The sequence below is a fragment of the Pongo abelii genome, chromosome 21 (assembly GCF_028885655.2).
Source record: "Pongo abelii isolate AG06213 chromosome 21, NHGRI_mPonAbe1-v2.0_pri, whole genome shotgun sequence".
NCBI lineage: Eukaryota > Metazoa > Chordata > Mammalia > Primates > Hominidae > Pongo > Pongo abelii.
Genome location: NC_072006.2, coordinates 38,896,445 through 38,914,253, shown reverse-complemented (window position 1 = coordinate 38,914,253; position 17,809 = coordinate 38,896,445). Strand labels below are relative to the sequence as shown.

The 17,809-nt window shown below is 43.4% G+C and overlaps 1 protein-coding gene and 1 long non-coding RNA gene across 11 annotated transcripts in view; one reads left to right on the top strand and one right to left on the bottom strand.

Moving 5' to 3' along the window:
• The window catches only part of LOC129052214 (uncharacterized), a 50,287-nt gene extending 47,277 nt beyond the window's left edge, over positions 1 to 3,010 (bottom strand). Inside the window, exon 1 of the long non-coding RNA XR_008517133.1 lies at positions 2,764 to 3,010. This is a non-coding gene — a long non-coding RNA (uncharacterized LOC129052214). The remainder of the gene's footprint in view (positions 1 to 2,763) is intronic.
• The window catches only part of NCOA6 (nuclear receptor coactivator 6), a 110,401-nt gene that overhangs the window by 80,978 nt on the left and 11,614 nt on the right, over positions 1 to 17,809 (top strand). For 7 of the 10 annotated variants that reach the window (XM_024238683.3, XM_024238685.3, XM_063720624.1 and 4 more), the window contains 4 exons: positions 1,033 to 4,008; positions 7,621 to 7,689; positions 11,793 to 11,829; positions 16,953 to 17,101. In XM_024238683.3, the coding sequence (XP_024094451.3) occupies positions 1,033 to 4,008; positions 7,621 to 7,689; positions 11,793 to 11,829; positions 16,953 to 17,101 (3,231 nt within the window). Of the gene's footprint in view, positions 1 to 1,032; positions 4,009 to 6,972; positions 7,043 to 7,620; positions 7,690 to 11,792; positions 11,836 to 16,952; positions 17,102 to 17,809 lie in introns of those variants that run through there. The other 3 variants (XR_008517126.2, XM_024238686.3, XM_024238690.3) reach the window with 3 other exon arrangements.

Below are 17,809 nucleotides of genomic sequence, written 5' to 3'. Positions count from 1 at the left end.
TTATTCTTGGTTTGCGTATCTTTTTATCTTTTCTGATTGTAAGGCTTTGGTTCTAAAATGCCAAGTAAAATCTTCACAAAAAAAGAGAATAATTTGAGATGTTGCCCTCTGCATTTCTAGAAGACATTGTCCTTCAGGGTTCTTTTCCCAAAATTATTTTTTATTCCTGAGGGTTATGCTTCTGCCTTACTTATTCTGCAACTGTGGATTCATGGAAAATATTTCTCCAAATAGAGATTTGCATGTAAGAAAGTAAGTGCAAATTAATATCCATAAAAACTTCAGTGCCCTAATTTTATTTTCAATGTGTATATCAGCTTCCATTAGCTCCTACTGTTTATTAAACTGATTTACACCTGAGGGGCAATTTTAATTCAGTCGGTTTCCCCCAAAGGATTAAGCGTGAAGGATGCGGCGTAGTGTATGGAGCCAATGAATTGGAATAATTTTAAATTCCTCTTTCTTAAGGAACTGAATCCTAGAATTTTATATTTTACTTCTGTTGAAAGAATAAAAAGGCTGTCTTCAATGGTGTTATTTTCAACAAAACCACATCTTAAAAAAAATTATTCCTGTGCTAACAGAAGAAGTGAATCCTAAATGCTTTACTTCATTCACAAGTACATTGAAATATTGATTATGACTACATGAGACCTGAATCTTGGGTGGCCAGGCACTTGCTGTTGATGGAGTTTTTCTCATTTAATCTGAATGTTTGGCTGGTATAGACACAGCCATTTTCAGTGCATAGCACAGAAAATCAGGCTCTTAGTACAGTCATGGCTCATTCAGACCCTACACACCGAGGAGCTCCAGGTTTTTTGATGCTTTGCTTTTTGCTTGCTTAAGCACTGTGCCCCTTTTGCTTATGTCAAGTAATGAGGGGCTGCCCCTGCCCCAGGAGTGGGCATGCCTGAGCTGTTTGTGCATAGTCTGTGCCACCTAGATGAGTATTGCTTGGCTATACTCTAAAGGTAGCAACATTTTCTTGCTGAAAAATCTAACTTCCCTGATTTGGGGGGCTTGTTTTAGGTTATCCTTCTCAACCAGTTGAACAGAGGCCACTTCAGCAGATGCCTCCTCAACTCATGCAGCATGTGGCACCCCCACCACAGCCACCACAGCAGCAGCCACAGCCACAACTGCCTCAGCAGCAGCAGCCACCACCTCCCAGTCAGCCACAGTCTCAGCAGCAGCAGCAGCAGCAACAAATGATGATGATGCTCATGATGCAGCAGGATCCCAAATCAGTTAGGCTTCCAGTCTCTCAAAGTGTCCATCCTCCAAGGGGCCCCCTGAACCCCGACTCCCAGAGAATGCCCATGCAACAGAGTGGCAGTGTGCCTGTCATGGTCAGTCTGCAAGGACCTGCCTCCGTGCCACCATCACCTGATAAACAAAGAATGCCAATGCCTGTGAATACTCCTTTGGGAAGCAATTCAAGGAAAATGGTCTATCAGGAGAGCCCGCAGAATCCTTCCAGCTCGCCACTGGCGGAGATGACCTCACTCCCTGAAGCAAGTGGCAGTGAAGCACCATCTGTCCCAGGAGGCCCAAACAACATGCCTTCACATGTAGTACTTCCCCAGAATCAGTTAATGATGACAGGGCCAAAACCTGGACCATCACCCCTTTCAGCAACTCAAGGTGCAACTCCCCAGCAACCCCCTGTAAATTCCCTGCCCAGCTCTCACGGACACCACTTTCCAAATGTGGCTGCGCCAACCCAGACATCTAGGCCCAAAACACCAAACAGAGCCAGCCCCAGACCCTATTATCCTCAGACACCCAACAACCGCCCTCCCAGCACAGAACCTTCAGAAATCAGTCTGTCACCAGAAAGACTCAATGCCTCCATAGCAGGACTCTTCCCTCCACAGATTAATATTCCTTTACCTCCTAGGCCAAATTTAAACAGGGGCTTTGATCAACAAGGCCTAAATCCAACAACTTTGAAGGCCATCGGGCAAGCACCTTCAAATCTTACCATGAATCCTTCCAATTTTGCTACCCCACAAACTCACAAATTAGATTCTGTGGTAGTGAATTCTGGAAAGCAGTCTAATTCTGGAGCAACAAAACGGGCAAGTCCAAGCAACAGTCGCAGGTCTAGTCCTGGGTCCAGTAGGAAAACCACTCCAAGCCCTGGGAGGCAAAATTCAAAAGCCCCTAAACTTACTCTGGCCTCTCAGACAAATGCAGCCCTGTTGCAGAATGTGGAGTTGCCAAGAAATGTATTGGTCAGTCCCACTCCTCTGGCCAATCCCCCTGTACCTGGGAGCTTTCCTAACAACAGTGGGCTGAATCCTCAGAATCCTACTGTGTCTGTGGCTGCAGTTGGGGGTGTTGTTGAGGATAACAAGGAGAGCTTGAATGTGCCTCAGGACAGTGATTGCCAGAATTCCCAGAGTAGGAAGGAACAGGTAAACATTGAACTAAAAGCAGTCCCTGTCCAAGAAGTTAAAATGGTTGTCCCTGAAGATCAATCGAAAAAGGATGGGCAGCCTTCGGATCCTAACAAACTTCCCAGTGTCGAAGAGAACAAAAATTTGGTGTCTCCTGCTATGAGGGAAGCACCAACATCGTTAAGTCAACTTCTTGACAACTCTGGAGCTCCCAATGTGACGATTAAACCCCCTGGGCTTACAGATCTGGAAGTAACACCTCCAGTAGTTTCTGGGGAGGACCTCAAAAAAGCATCTGTCATTCCCACACTGCAGGATCCGTCTTCTTCTAAAGAACCCTCTAATTCCCTAAACTTACCTCACAGTAATGAGCCGTGTTCATCCCTTGTGCATCCCGAATTGAGTGAGGTCAGTTCTAATGTTGCACCAAGCATCCCTCCAGTAATGTCAAGACCTGTTAGCTCTTCTTCCATTTCCACTCCCTTGCCCCCAAATCAAATAACTGTATTTGTCACTTCCAATCCCATCACAACTTCAGCTAACACATCAGCAGCTTTGCCAACTCACTTGCAGTCTGCACTGATGTCAACAGTTGTCACAATGCCCAATGCAGGTAGCAAGGTTATGGGTTCTGAGGGACAGTCAGCTGCTCAATCTAATGCCCGGCCTCAGTTCATTACACCTGTCTTTATCAATTCATCCTCAATAATTCAGGTTATGAAAGGATCACAGCCAAGCACAATTCCTGCAGCCCCACTGACAACCAACTCTGGCCTGATGCCTCCCTCTGTTGCAGTTGTTGGCCCTTTACACATACCTCAGAACATAAAATTTTCTTCTGCTCCTGTACCGCCTAATGCCCTCTCCAGTAGTCCTGCTCCAAACATCCAGACAGGTCGACCTTTGGTCCTTAGCTCACGAGCCACCCCTGTTCAGCTTCCTTCTCCTCCTTGTACGTCTTCTCCAGTTGTCCCTTCTCATCCCCCTGTGCAGCAAGTGAAAGAATTGAATCCAGATGAGGCTAGCCCTCAGGTGAACACCTCAGCAGATCAGAACACTCTTCCCTCTTCACAGTCAACCACAATGGTTTCTCCCCTTTTGACCAATAGTCCAGGGTCCTCTGTCAACCGGCGAAGCCCAGTCTCGTCTAGTAAGGGCAAAGGAAAAGTGGACAAAATTGGCCAAATTTTGTTGACCAAGGCTTGTAAGAAAGTTACAGGCTCTCTTGAGAAAGGGGAAGAACAATATGGTGCAGATGGAGAGACTGAAGGCCAAGGGCTAGACACCACAGCTCCGGGGCTCATGGGAACAGAGCAGTTATCCACAGAGCTGGACAGTAAAACCCCAACGCCCCCAGCACCCACTCTGCTAAAAATGACCTCTAGCCCCGTGGGCCCGGGCACTGCCTCAGCAGGACCCAGCTTACCTGGCGGTGCTCTCCCCACCAGTGTACGCTCGATAGTAACCACTCTGGTACCCTCCGAGCTCATCTCCGCCGTACCGACCACAAAAAGCAATCATGGTGGCATAGCATCTGAGCCACTTGCGGGTGGCCTAGTGGAGGAGAAGGTGGGATCCCATCCAGAACTTCTACCCAGCATAGGTATGTACTTGGGGCTTCATCATCTCTTTGTGTCAGTTTTTTGATGACCTAATCCCACAAGAGAAAGCATGCCTCCTTTTTTACTTGGAGGAAAGAGAATGGGCTAAATGGCAATAGCAGTAGTTTTATTTATTGAAAGTATGTTGGAAAATATGCTTTTAAATCCCATGTTAAGTTTGCATTCATTAAAGAGAGCTAAGGGCTGGGTGCAGTGGCTCACACCTGTAATCCCAGCACTTTGGGAGGCCGAGGTGAGTGGATCACTTGAGGTCAGGAATTCGAGACCAGCCTGGCCAACATGGTGAAACTCCATCTCTACTAAAAATATAAAAATTAGCCAGGCATGATGGCACACACCTGTAATCCCAGCTACTCAGGAGGCTGAGGCAGGAGAATCGCTTGAACCTGGGAGCAGAGGTTGCAGTGAGCTGACATCACGCCACTGCACTCCAGCCTGGGCAACAGAGCGAGACTCTGTCTCAAAAAAACAAAACAAAGAGAGCTAAGGCTCTCAAAACAAAGAGTTTCTGAAATAATGATACCTTTCATTTGTATACAAGTTTTTCAATTTATAAGGAAGCATTTTTACATATGTTGTCTTGCATCATCTTTATACCAACCATGTCAGATATTCTTAACTCCATTGTATGGGTGAGAAGATTGAAGCTCAAAGATGTTCAGCGTTTGTTCAGAGTCTATACTGTGAACCTCCCATTTAACACTGTGCCTTAAGTGTGAACAGCAGCTTCTGCAGATTCTCTTTACCAGGGTGAAGATTTGCTCATGACTGTTTCAGAACAGTGGGCCCTCATAGCCCCATTCTCACTGTACTCTATCTCAGGAACCATTCTTTTTTTGTCTGGGCTACTCTAGAGGAGAGCTGGAAGAAAACAGAGTTTCATGATAATGGACACAGTAGAAACAAAGTGGTCAAGAGCCAGTAGGCTTGGGTTGGTATTATAACACCAGCATTTACCAGCTGTATGGGCTTGGGCAAGTTACTTGACCACTCCAGACGTTGGTTTCCTCCTTTGTAATATGGAACAATAATAGTTGTAAGAATTCAATAAGGTAGTACATATAACATTCTTAGCACAGAACCTAGCATATAATTATTATTCAATAAATGGTAAAAATTGTTATTGCCAGTTTCTTTTTGATGTAATCTCTTTGTTGATTGGTACATTCCATTTGTGTATCTAGTTCAGGCTATTTCCTATGTACTGTTAAGATGGGCTAATGATGGAAGCATAGGTGTCCTTACAACCGCCCCTCCTTCACTTCTTCCCTTCCCCCACATGTTCCTCCTCCTGTGAGGCTTAAGTGAAGAAGCTCTATTTCCCCAGAGTGGAGTCAGTCACACATTGCTAGAGCTGGGAAGGACCTTTACGATATCCTAGGCCAGCTAATCAAGTGCCTATCTTATTTATGCAGCTAAAATGCTTTGAGTGCCTACCACTGAGTGGTAAGCACCCAGGAGGAGAGGCAGAAAGAACACAAATTTCAGGATAAGATCAGAGTTCAAATTCTAGCCCACTGGTTACCAGTTACAGTTGATACGTTCCTTAATCTCTCCTAAGCCATGTACTTCACTTGTAAAATGGAGATTGTACATTCTACCTCCCAGAATTTAGGATTCTGAGAGAGGACTCAAATGAGAAGATTTGTCAAGTTGCCAACACACTGCCTCACGCAGAGCTCTGGAAAGGTTAATTCCCCTTCTCTCTGCCTCTTCACCTCAGTGTTAGAGAGATGGGGGCAGGATAAAGGCCTTCAAGGAGTTTGCTGCTCTTACAGGAGACAGTCTTCACAAGACTGGGTGCTTATTGTATGTTGTTCTAGTTCTGTTGGTGTAGATGAACCATAAGAATTAAAAGGGAACCTGGTGTAAATTAAATATATCCTTCACTATTAAGTATTTCCATTTCTCCTTCTTTCAGGAGACCTTTCCCTCTGGTACCAAGAGAAAAATGATGAAGTAATTAGAAATTATTTTTATCTGGATCATATATTATACTAGAGAAATATGTGGGCCTTGAGGAGATGAACCAGCACTTGGGAAAAGTTCTCAATTTTAGTTAAGAACACTCACTTTGCTTATAAGTGATTGTTTCTGTTCTTTTTCAAGGGGCTTCTGTGATTTTACTTTGAAAATATGAGAAATTGGCCAGGCACGGTGGCTCATGCCTGTAATCTCAGCATGTTGAGAGGCCAAGGCTGGTGGCTCACTTGAGCCCAGGAGTTTGAGACCATCCCGGGCAATGAGGCAAAACCCTGTCTCTACAAAAAAAAATACGTAAAAATTAGCCAGGCATGGTGGCGTGCACCTGTGGTCCCAGCTACTCAGAAGGCTGAGGTGGGAAGTTTGCTTGAGCCCAGGAGGCGGAGGTTGTGGTGAACCGAGATCCTGCCATTGCACTACAGCCTGGGCGACAGAGCAAGGCTTTGTCTCAGGAGAAAAAGAAAAGGAAATTTGAGAAATGAACACTAAAGTTAAAAGTAGAAGTTAAGATATAGTTTTAAGCTTTATCAGATAAGCATCCAAAATAGATTCTTAAACACAAATGCATAATTTACTGCTTTGCTAAGCAGGGAGGGAAATATACAAAATTCACAGTTTCCACAAGAGAGTAAAGCATATTGTTGCAGAGTTTATCTAGGATTTTAGACTGAGGTGTCAAGATGTGACTGTGGTATATCCATGCCATAATCTTTATCTTCCAGGATGGTTCCCTTCTAGAGTACATTATGTATTTTATTCTATTCCTTAAGGGCATAATTTCTCTGTGTCCTTTGAAGCCTGATTCTGATGTTTCTCCCTTTAATGTGCCTTCAGATTTCTCAACCTAGAATTGCTAACCCTTGCTTTGGACTTTTGTAGTATTTTATACTTTGTGACTCCTTCATATGACATCAGAGTGCACTCAAGTGCACCACATGTATGTATCTTATCTTTAATACTAGACTGAGTTCCTGATGTGCAAGAGGATGTAGTTTGGTCTCTCAGGGTACCTGGCACAGTACCTTGCCCCTAGTAAGTTCTTTGCAACTATTTTTTAGATAAGTAAATAACATATCAGATTTATTTATTTATTATGTATGAATTGAATGCCTGCTTTATGCCCATCACTTTTGCTAAGTGCTGTAGAAAAGTACAAAATTATGTGACGATTTCCACTCTCGTAGAGTATAGTCTTTAGGGAATGAGATTAGATTTTTTAAATGTTGAGGGGAATGGTATAATTGTACCTCTATGGTTTGGGTTGCCTACTAAGGTATGCTTTGGGGCTTTTTCAAGTAGTGGTCAGGACCTGACCCCAAGAAGCAGAAAATATGAGTGCTATGTTCTTATAGCCATCTCTTTCCCTTATTATTATACATAAAAAAAGGAAAAGCTTATACCCCTAAATGGTAGTCATTGGTTCTGGGTGTTATGGTAATTAATTTTTGTAGTAAGTTTTAAAATGTACTTGTAATTTCGAGGCCAATTTTGAGTACTGCCCTCTAAGAGTATATTGTTTCGGCAGTTACTTAGCCCTTGATTAGGTTAATGCTTTCTTTTTGTTTAGAAAAGAAAGTGAAAGGTCTGTAATTTTTTTTTCCTTGCCTTAGCCCCATCGCAGAATTTAGTCTCAAAAGAAACTTCAACCACAGCACTGCAGACCTCTGTTGCCAGACCAGGTAAGGCGTACTTTGGAAAAACTTCTTGGAGTGGGATGGGTTACATGTGAAGGAACTACTGCTGTCCTCAATGTCATGTGTTCTTATGCCAGGAAGTGGCTGGAACTATTTTATCTGTTTGCTTCAGAGCAGACTTTGGTTGAGTGACAGAGCTTGTGCAGTTCTACTTGAGATTATTTTCCCCCCGACCAGCTTGCTCTCTTATGCATTCATAGTGTCAGCTAGGGAACTCAAGAAGGGCATCTCCGTGCCCATTATCTGTCTGCCACCCAGCCATGGGTTTCTGTTGCAGAGTTTTCCCTGTTCTATGACCCTGGCACCCATGGTTGGCAGCTGAATAGCTGGCATATGGTGACTTACTGGGCTGGCAAGCATTAATGCACTTCGTAATTTTATTATCATGACAGTAGTGGAGTCTTGTTCATTGAGTCTCTGCCACAATGTGATAGCCATTCCTCCAGGGAGGCAGAGTCATTTCAGTCGTCTCTGGGTGGCATTAAGTTTCTCCCCATGACCAATATATTGTAAATAGCACAAGGGATGATATTTCTGGAAGTAGGATCCCATGGTAATCTGACAAATAACTGCTGTGGGATCAGGGTCAGCTCAGAATACATGAGGATGATGGCAGCAACAGCCCTTGTTTTGCCTTTATAGACTGTGGAGGCAGATAAATATCACAGATATGGTACAGTTTAGTTTCGCCTGATTCTTTGTCACTAGATCATTGAGGAGTTTAAAAAAAAAAAAAGTATGACTGGTCCCCACAGAGGTAAGAATCTCATTGAAACTACAATTCACACACTTGACAAAGTTAGTAAGAAAAAGCAATAGTAGCCATGCTTAATTTTGTGAATCTGAGCCAGTAAAAGTAAGTTATAGTTTGTGATTATTTTAAAACCTACTTCAGAATGCTACATCCTGTGTGACGGATAGGACTTTCTACTGCACACTCTGAATAAAATCAGGCCTCTGAAAATAGTGTGCGAGCAAAAAACATTTCAGCCACCTAGAGTCTTTTTTTCTTTTGCTTTTGCTTTTTTTTTTTTTTTTTTTTTTTTGAGATGGAGTTTGCTTTGTCACCCAGGCTGGAGTGCAGTGGCGCAATCTCAGCTCACTGCAAGCTCTGCCTCCTGGGTTCACACCATTCTCCTGCCTCATCCTCCCGAGTAGCTGGGACTACAGGCGCCTGCCACCACGCCTGGCTGATTTTTTGTATATTTAGTAGAGACGGGGTTTCACCATGTTAGCCAGGATGGTCTCGATCTCCTGACCTCGTGATCCACGCGCCTCGGCCTCCCAAAGTGCTGGGATTACAGGCATGAGCCACCGCTCCCGACCCAGCCACCCGGATTCTTTCTTTGCTGCCAGTTGCCCACATGATATCTGACATCGTGTTGGATATTTGAGAAGGGTAGGAATGGAGCACATTATTTAAAGGAGGGGTCATACAGCAAAACTCATTTTTGGTAAGAAAAGGAGTAACTATAAAGGGAAAGGGAATTCCATTTCCTGCCCCAACCCTACTCTAGAAAATAGGATTTACCATATCATTTTTCCCCTTTCTCACAGTAATTGGCTGAAGAATCCTCTTCTATTTTGAAGTTTGGCATAAATGAATCTCCTTATCCTTAACATCCCTCAGAACCACTGATTACCTTCATCAAACCTTCTTGATCTCTACTTGTGAATCAGCAGTGATAGTGTTAAGATTCTCAAAAGCATCAAACATTTTCTTGTTTTAAAAGAGCAAACTAGGCCAGGTGCGGTGGCTCACGCCTGTAATCCCAACACTTTGGGAGGTCGAGGTGGTCAGATAACCTGAGGTTAGGAGTTTGAGACCACCCTGACCAACATGGAGAAACCCCGTCTCTACTACAAATACAAAATTAGCTGGGTGTGGTGGCACATGCCTGTAATCCCAGCTACTTGGGAGGCTGAGGCAGGAGAATCGCTTGAACCTGGGACACAGAGGTTGCGGTGAGCCGGATATTGCGCCATTGAACTCCAGCCTGGGCAACAAGAGCAAAACTCTGTCTCAAAAAAAAAAAAAAGAAGAGCAAACTAGGCCGGGTGTAATGGTTCATGCCTCTAACCCCAGCACTTTAGGAGGCTGAGACGGGAGGATTGATTGAGCCCAGGGGTTCAAGACCACCTTGGGCAACATAGTAAAACCCCTTCTCTACAAAAAATTTTTAAAAATTAGTTGGGCTTGGCATGCATGCTACTTGGGAGGCTAAGGTAGGAGGATCACCTGACCCCAAGGAGGTTGAGGCTGCAGTGAGCCGTGATCCCATTACATTCCAGCCTGTGAGACAGAATGAGACCATCCCCCAAAAAATAAAAATAGGCCAGGTGCAGTGGCTCATGCCTGTAATCTCAGCACTTTGGGAGGCCAAGGCGGGCAGATCACTTGAGGCCAGGAGTTCAAGACAAGCCTGGCCAACATGGTGAAACCCTGTTTCTAATAAAAATACAAAAATTAGCTGGGCGTGGTACCGCGTGCCTATAGTCCCAGCTACTCGGGAGGCTGAGAGAAGAGAATCGCTTGAACCCTGGAGGTGGGGGTTGCAGTGAGTGCCACTGCACCCCAACCTGGGAGACAGAGTGAGACCCTGTCTCAAAAAAATAAAAAAACAATGAGGATGAGCACTTCTTTTGACTTGAGTCATTTTCATTTTTGAGCACACATTACCTGAGTTTATATGTTCCAGCCAAGCCAGCAAAGTAGCAGAGACTCAGTGAATTGGTATCTATTTTTTGTGGATGGGTTTTCAGGCTTTGTGGGTACAAATACAGGAGGCTAAACAGCAATGAGAAGCAAAGATTCCCTTCTTTTTTTTTTTTCTTGAGACGGAGTCTTGCTCTGTCGCCAGGCTGGAGTGCAATGGCGTGATCTCCGTTCACTGAAGTCTCCGCCTCCTGGGTTCAAGGGATTCCTCTGCCTCAGCCTCCCATCAAAGATTCCCTTCTACTAGCACCTTGCATTAAAGGCAGAGTAGTCCAACCTCCTTACATGGAAGGCTGCATCAATCTGATCTTCATAGCAATAATAATAGCTAATAACATTGAGTTATGACTAAGTGTCAGGTGCCATACTAAAATTTCTACATGCATTATTTCATCTTAACTTTGAAGTGGGTAATGTGATTATTCCCATTTTTTAGATAAGGCATTGAGCACAGAGATGTCAGATAATTTACCCAAGGTCACATGGCTAATAAACATTGAAGTCAAAATTTTGAACCAGGCGCTCTGACTTCATTGCCTTTAAGGTTATCATGTGATTAGTAGAGTAGGTTAGACATGTACACTGAGTAATGAGGTGCTGAATTCCCTCAATGGGGGAACAGGAATAGGGCTGTGGGAGGCCAGAGGCAGGATAGATCACTGCTATCTGGTACATCAGGGAAGGCTTTTGGAAAAGATGGAACTACCTAAAGGCACATAATAGAGAAAGCAAATGTTTTTCTGCTGGTGCTGAGGAAGAAGTGCGTGGTAAACCCAGAGTGTGCTCACTGATGCAAAACCCTGCTAGACAAATTACTAAGATTTTCCTTGCTTGGAGGGCATTGCTGGGAGGTTGAGAAAGAAAGGAATAGAATGGGGTCTAAAGGCAATATCTGAAAGCAAAGCACTATGCCCTCTAAAACTCAGTGAGGAAGTCCTTTGGAGAAGAATTCATCCTTAATAGATGTTCAAGACATATTTGAAGATTGCTTTTTTTAAAAAAGTGCCAAGAAGGTGGATGGAGATCTTTTAAAATGAAAATAGTCTCTTCCACATGAGAGGAAGGGACTTACTTTGCTAACCTGGTTGTTAACTGGATGAAATATGAACAAGGAAGGGTGAACTTAGTTCTATTAATCCAAACAGGTTATTTCACAGTGTGGAGTAGAAATAAAAATAGACCAAGTATCTTATGTCCCAAACAAACCAAGTTGTATCTGTGCCAGCTTTGTCTCCATACCATGTAGGGTGAGAATCCTGCTGGGCACAGGGACTCTTTAGCCTAAATAGGGCATTGAGAATTCTTTTAGACTCCTATCTTTTCTCTGTGGCAGCTCCCACATTTCATTTCTATCCTTTATATTTTTTTGCAGAGCTGGAGGTAAATGCTGCCATGGTCTCTGGACAAAGGTAAGATGATCATTTCTGCAGACGTAGCATGAACACAGCATAAGCCTCTTTGAAAGGTATCAGCTTTCTCAGTCTTTAAACCTCTCTTCACCTTGTCCTTTTCCTTCACTCTTGCACCAGTCTGTTTTTACTGCTAACGTAGAGAGCTGTCATGAGTCCTAATCCCTCAGAGGTAACATTTCTCTTAATAAAACCTGGAGGCCAAGTTTCTACCTTTTATGGTTGTTTTCAAAGCTGAGTGAGATAACATGTTCAGCATAATGAGGAAATAGTAAATGTTCAATATATGGAAGCTGTTGTTACCATTGATATTAATATTAATAATAGTCCTTGCAGCTGTCTTCTAAAGAACAGTTGTTTGACCCTGAAGGCAAAAGAAGGAGAAAGCCAGGCAGGATCTGACCCAAAACCTATGCTTTTTTCTGTTACACTGGTGCTGCTGCACATAACCCTACAAAATGAAATACATCTATGGCTTCAACTTCATTAGCTCTATGGAGAGGAATATTACCATTTTCCAAAAGTCATGCCTTTTTTTGGAGACAGAGTCTTGCTCTTTCACCCAGGCCGGTATGCAGTTGCACGATCTCGGCACACTGCAACCTCCACCTCTGGGGTTGATGCAGTTCTCCTGCCTCAGCCTCCCAAGTAGCTGGGATTACAGGTATGCACCACCACACCTAGCTAATTTTTGTATTTTTAGTAGAGATGGGGTTTCACCACATTGGCCAGGCTGGTCTTGAACTCCTGACCTCAAGTGATCCACCGGTCTCAGCCTCTGGGATTACAGGTGTGAGCCACCGCTCACAGTCTTGCCTCTTTTAGTGTAGGATTGCACTGGATAATATTTTAAAGAACTTCTCATAATTGTACAACAACTTCATAAGACACTTTCACAATATTTTTTTCATTTAATCTTCATATCATCCCTGTGAGGAGGTTAATAGCCACCATTTATTTGAATGTTGTTCCATGCCATGCATCCTTAATAGATTGAGCTACAAGTGCCCTAGACGTATTATCTCATCTAATTTTCACAGTATCTATTAGGAAAGTAAATTCTGTCTTATAGATGAGGAATCTAAAGCTCAGAAAGGTTAACTAAATTGCCCAAGGTCACAGAGTTAGTAAATGGTGAAGGTTAGATTCAAACCCAAGCCTTCTGACTTCAGAGCCCTGATATTTAACCTATGTATTGCAACAGACAAGATGGGATTTATAGATCAAGAGTCTAGAACGAGACTGGGTGCAGTGGCTAACACCTGTAATCCCAGCACTTGGGGAGGCCGAGGCAGGCAGATCATTTGAGGTCAGGAGTTTGATACCAACCTGGCCAACATGGTAAGACCCCGTCTCTACTAAAACTACAAAAATTAGCCAGGCATGGTGGCGCATGCCTATAATCCCAGCTATTTGGGAGGCTGAGGCAGGAGAGTCACTTAAACCTGGGAGGCAGAGGTTGCAGTGAGCCGAGATCATGCCACTGCACTCCAGCCTGGGCGACAGAGTGAAATACTGTCTAAAAGAAAAGAAAAGAAAAAAGAGTCTAGAACAGCCAGGCTCAGTGGCTCACACCTGTACTCCCAACACTCTGGGAGGCCGAGGTAGGCAGATGGCTTGAGCCCAGGTGTTTGAGACCAGCCTGGGTAACATAGTGAAACCCTGTCTATACAAAAAATTAGCTGGGCATAGTGGTATGCGCCTGTAGTCCCAGCTACTTGGGAGCCTGAGGTGGGAGGATCACCTGAGCCCAGGGAGGTCGAGGTTGCAGTGAGCCGTGGTTGTGCTCACCGCACTCCAACATGAGCAACAGAGTAAGACTCTATCTTAAAAAAAAAAAAAAAAGTCTAGAACATAGAGCATTAAATAGCATAGTCAATAAATGGATAGCTAAGACTTCACCCCTGTTCATCTCATTCCAAATTCATTGCTACTCCTACTATACCACTCTGCTTGTCTGGTTTTATTTGGATTGGACTAATGTTTGAATTCATCTGCATTTCTCAAGCATGCACCAGCTATTTGTCTAGAGAAAGAAGCTAATCAGACCAAAAATACATTTTGGGTATTTGTTTCCAGAGATACCTGAGCATTGACCATAAAAAACAGAATAGTCTTGCTGTGGCTTTTGTTTTGCCAGGAGAAAGAGGCACTTTCATTAGGAATCATCTAGCCAGGTACAGTGGCTCATGCCTGTAACCCCAACATTTTGGGAGACCGAGGAGGGAGGATTGCTTGAGCTTAGGAGTTTCCCAGCCTGGGCAACATAGGGAGACCCCGTCTCTACGAAAAAAAAAATAAAAAATTAATAAAAAATCAGCTGGTCATGGTGGCACTTGCCTCCAGTCCCAGCTACTCAGGAGGCTAAGGTGGGAGGATCTCTTGAGCCTGGGAGGTCAGGGCTGCAATGAGCCATGATTGCACTACCCACACTCCAGCCTGGGGGACAGAGTGACATCCTATCTCAAAAAAAACAAAAATTTTTTTTAAAAAAAGAATTTTCTTTCCTCAGAAGCTTTGACCATTTTCTGAGCTCCTAGCCAGAAAGCCATCTTCACCACCTCTCAAAGGAGGTATAAATCCCCCTCACTTGTAATTCCACCCCAGCTCCAGCCTCACCTCTCCTTGACTTACCTTGGCTTATGGTTGGGTGTAGGGCAGCTGTTATACATAAAGCTATGGGAGTGAACAGTGTGTCCCAGTTCTCAACCACAGTGCTACTAGCAAAGGGTCCTCTGGCAGGAGTGAACAGTGGAAGGGTAGGGATAGTTGACAGTTAGGTTATGGTCTGTGTCCTTAAGAGGCTCACAGTCTAGTTGAAGGCACAAAACATTAAAATAGAACACGATGTACAATCTGATGGGTGCTCTAGAATGCCAGATAAAGACTGTGAACCCAAGAGACAAAAGAGACAGCTCTACTTGGGAAATGAGATCATGGAAGACTTCCCAGAAGAGGCAGCCTTTTGACCAGTATTGTTTTGTTTTGTTTTGTTGCATTATTTTTATTTGTTACATGTCTTGCAAGCAAATTTAATTTTCTATAGAATTTTTTTCTGATCATTTTAACATGCGTTTTTGAACCATGAAAGTGTAAAAATTTATTAAAGAAAACCAGAAATTCAGATCAGAGAATTACAAAGAAGAAAATAACTCACCAGTAAACCAGTATTCCTACAACTCAGCAATATTCACTGTACATATATTTTAGTTCATCTGCTTCTAGTCTTTTTCACACAGTGTGCACCCAAATATATTGTGTCAGATTTATGTGTATAGGGCTGGGCGTTGTGGCTCACACCTGTAATCCCAGCACTTTGGGAGGCCAAGGCAGGTGGATCATTTGAGGTCAGGAGTTCGAGACCAGCCTGGCCAACATGGTGAAACTCCATCTTTACTAAAAATACAAAAATTAGCCGGGCGTGGTGGCGCATGCCTGTAATCCCAGCTACTCAGGAGGCTGAGACAGGAGAATCGCTTGAACACAGGAGGCAGAGTTTGCACTGGGCTATCGTGCCACTGCACTCCAGCCTGGGGGACAGAGCAAGACTCCATCTCAAAAACAAACAACAACAACAAAAGATTTATGTGTATATAGCTCATATTTATTCATATGTAGTTACATATATACTCAACACATATAACAATGAAAATGGAATTATACTGTTCATTATGTTGGTAACTTTTTCCCACTTGGTAATGTGTCATAAATCGTTTTGTCATTAAATAATCTACAACATGGTTTTTCATGACTCCATATGGATGTGCCATGATTTAGCCAACCAATCTACTATCGTTAGGTATTTAGGTCTTCTGTTTTCACTAGTACAAATAAAATGTTTTAACTTCTTATGTGTGGAGCTCTGTAAAAAGATTTGTTTCCTTAGGCACCTAGAAGTGGGATTGCTGAGTCAAGGGTTACACCAGAGTTTCTCAGCCTCAACATTATTGACCTTTGGGGCCAGTTAACTGTTTGTTGTGTGGGGCTTACGTTTAGTGGCATCCCTGGCCTGTACCCAAAAGATTCCAGTAGCACCCCTCTCCCCAAGTTGTGACAATCAAAAATGTCTCCAGATGTTGCTAAATGTCCCCTAAGAAGCAAAATTGCCTCCTTTTAAGAGCCACTGGGTTATACAATTTACACTTCAGTTAGGAGTGTATGTAAATGTTTTTGTTCCTGTATCTTCAATAACAGTGAATATTACCAATTTTAAATCTTCATATACTAAGAAAAGGGGGTTGGGGTGTGGACAATCAATATACCTAGCAGTGTATTGTGAATTATCCCCATACTGTGGCTTCTAATATGCTGTTATCTGACTCTACCGGGATCATTAGTAAATGCCAATATATGTTAATAATTTCCTAGGTTTATATACTATTTTGAGTTAATAGTAATTTTCAGACATCTTATATTAAAGACCATTTTCATGATTCTAAAAAATTACAAAATCCAAAATGTTTTAATTTTTGAAGGGAACTATTACCTTAGGAAAATGCGTGAGGGGCCTGGTGCAACTGCTCATGCCTGTAATCCCAGCACTTTGGGAGGCCAAGGTGGGTGGATCACTTGAGGTCAGGAGTTTAAGACCATCCTGGCCAGTGTGGTGAAACCCCAATCTCTACTAAAAAGACAAAAATTAGCAGGGCGTGGTGGCACATGGCTGTAGTCCCAGCTACTCCGGAGGCTGAGGCAGGTGAATTGCCTGAACCCAGGAGGCGGGGGTCGCAGTGAGCTGAGATAGCACCACTGCACTCCAGCCTGGGCGACAGAGTGATACTCTGTCTGAAAAAAAAAAAAAAAGGAAAAGAAAAGAAAATGAGTGAGGAATTAGGGGAGTTTTGTTCCAATTTCTTTATGTCTTTTACCAGTTTTTCTACAATTTCACCAACATTATGCTTTACTATTTTATTTTTACTAATGTAATAAGCTAGACTCACTTTTAAACACCCAGTAATATAGAAGGCAGTAGTGCTTATTGCCCCAGGTTGAACTGCTTTCTCTCCAGAATAACTATATAGTTCTTAGTCTCCTACTTTATGAATGAAACTATCTGCAGAGCTGGTTTTTTGTGTGGCCTGGTTCCCTCACCTGCTTGGAAACTTTTTGCTTCCCTCTGTCAGCAGTGAGCCCAAAGAGATAGTTGAAAAGTCCAAAATCCCGAGCCGAAGAAACTCCCGAACTGAAGAGCCAACTGTGGCTTCTGAAAGTGTGGAAAATGGACATCGTAAACGATCTTCTCGACCTGCTTCAGCCTCCAGCTCTACAAAAGGTTAGCAGTGGGATGTGGGTGCTATTTGTGGGTCAAATAGAGGAATAGAGTCCTTATCACAGCAGCAGAAGACTTTGTCCTTCATCTTTGCTTCTATTCCTGAAGTGTGTCAAGTGTCTTTGTCTTCTACTACCTGTTTGGTCCTTCCTTTATTTGTTCATTTAACTGTATGTTTTCTGTGTGTGTACTCAAGAGCAACAAGCACTGCTGGAAAAAAGAACATAACAGGGCAGATTTATTCCACTGGTGTTTGAGTTTTGGTTTTTTTGTTGTTGTTGTTGGTTTTTGTTTGTTTGTTTTTTTGAAACAGGGTCTCACTTTATTGCCTGGACTAGAGTGCAGTGGCACAATCACAGCTCACTGCAGCCTTGAATTCCTGGGCTCAAGTAATCCTCCTGCCTCAGCCTTCCAAAGCTGGAATTGCAGGCATGAGCCACCACACCTGGCCTTGAGTCCACTTTTTTTTTTTTTTTTTTTTTTTTTTGAGATGGAGGCTCATTCTGTTGCCCAGGCTGGAGTGCAGTGGCGTGATCTCAGCTTACTGTAACCTCCGCCTCCCAGGTTCAAGTGATTCTCCTGCCTCAGCGTCCCGAGTAGCTGGGATTACAGGTGCATGCCACCACACCTGGCTAATGTTTCTATTTTTAGTAGAGACAGGGATTCATCATGTTGGCCAGGCTGGTCTCGAACTCCTAACCTCAAGTGATC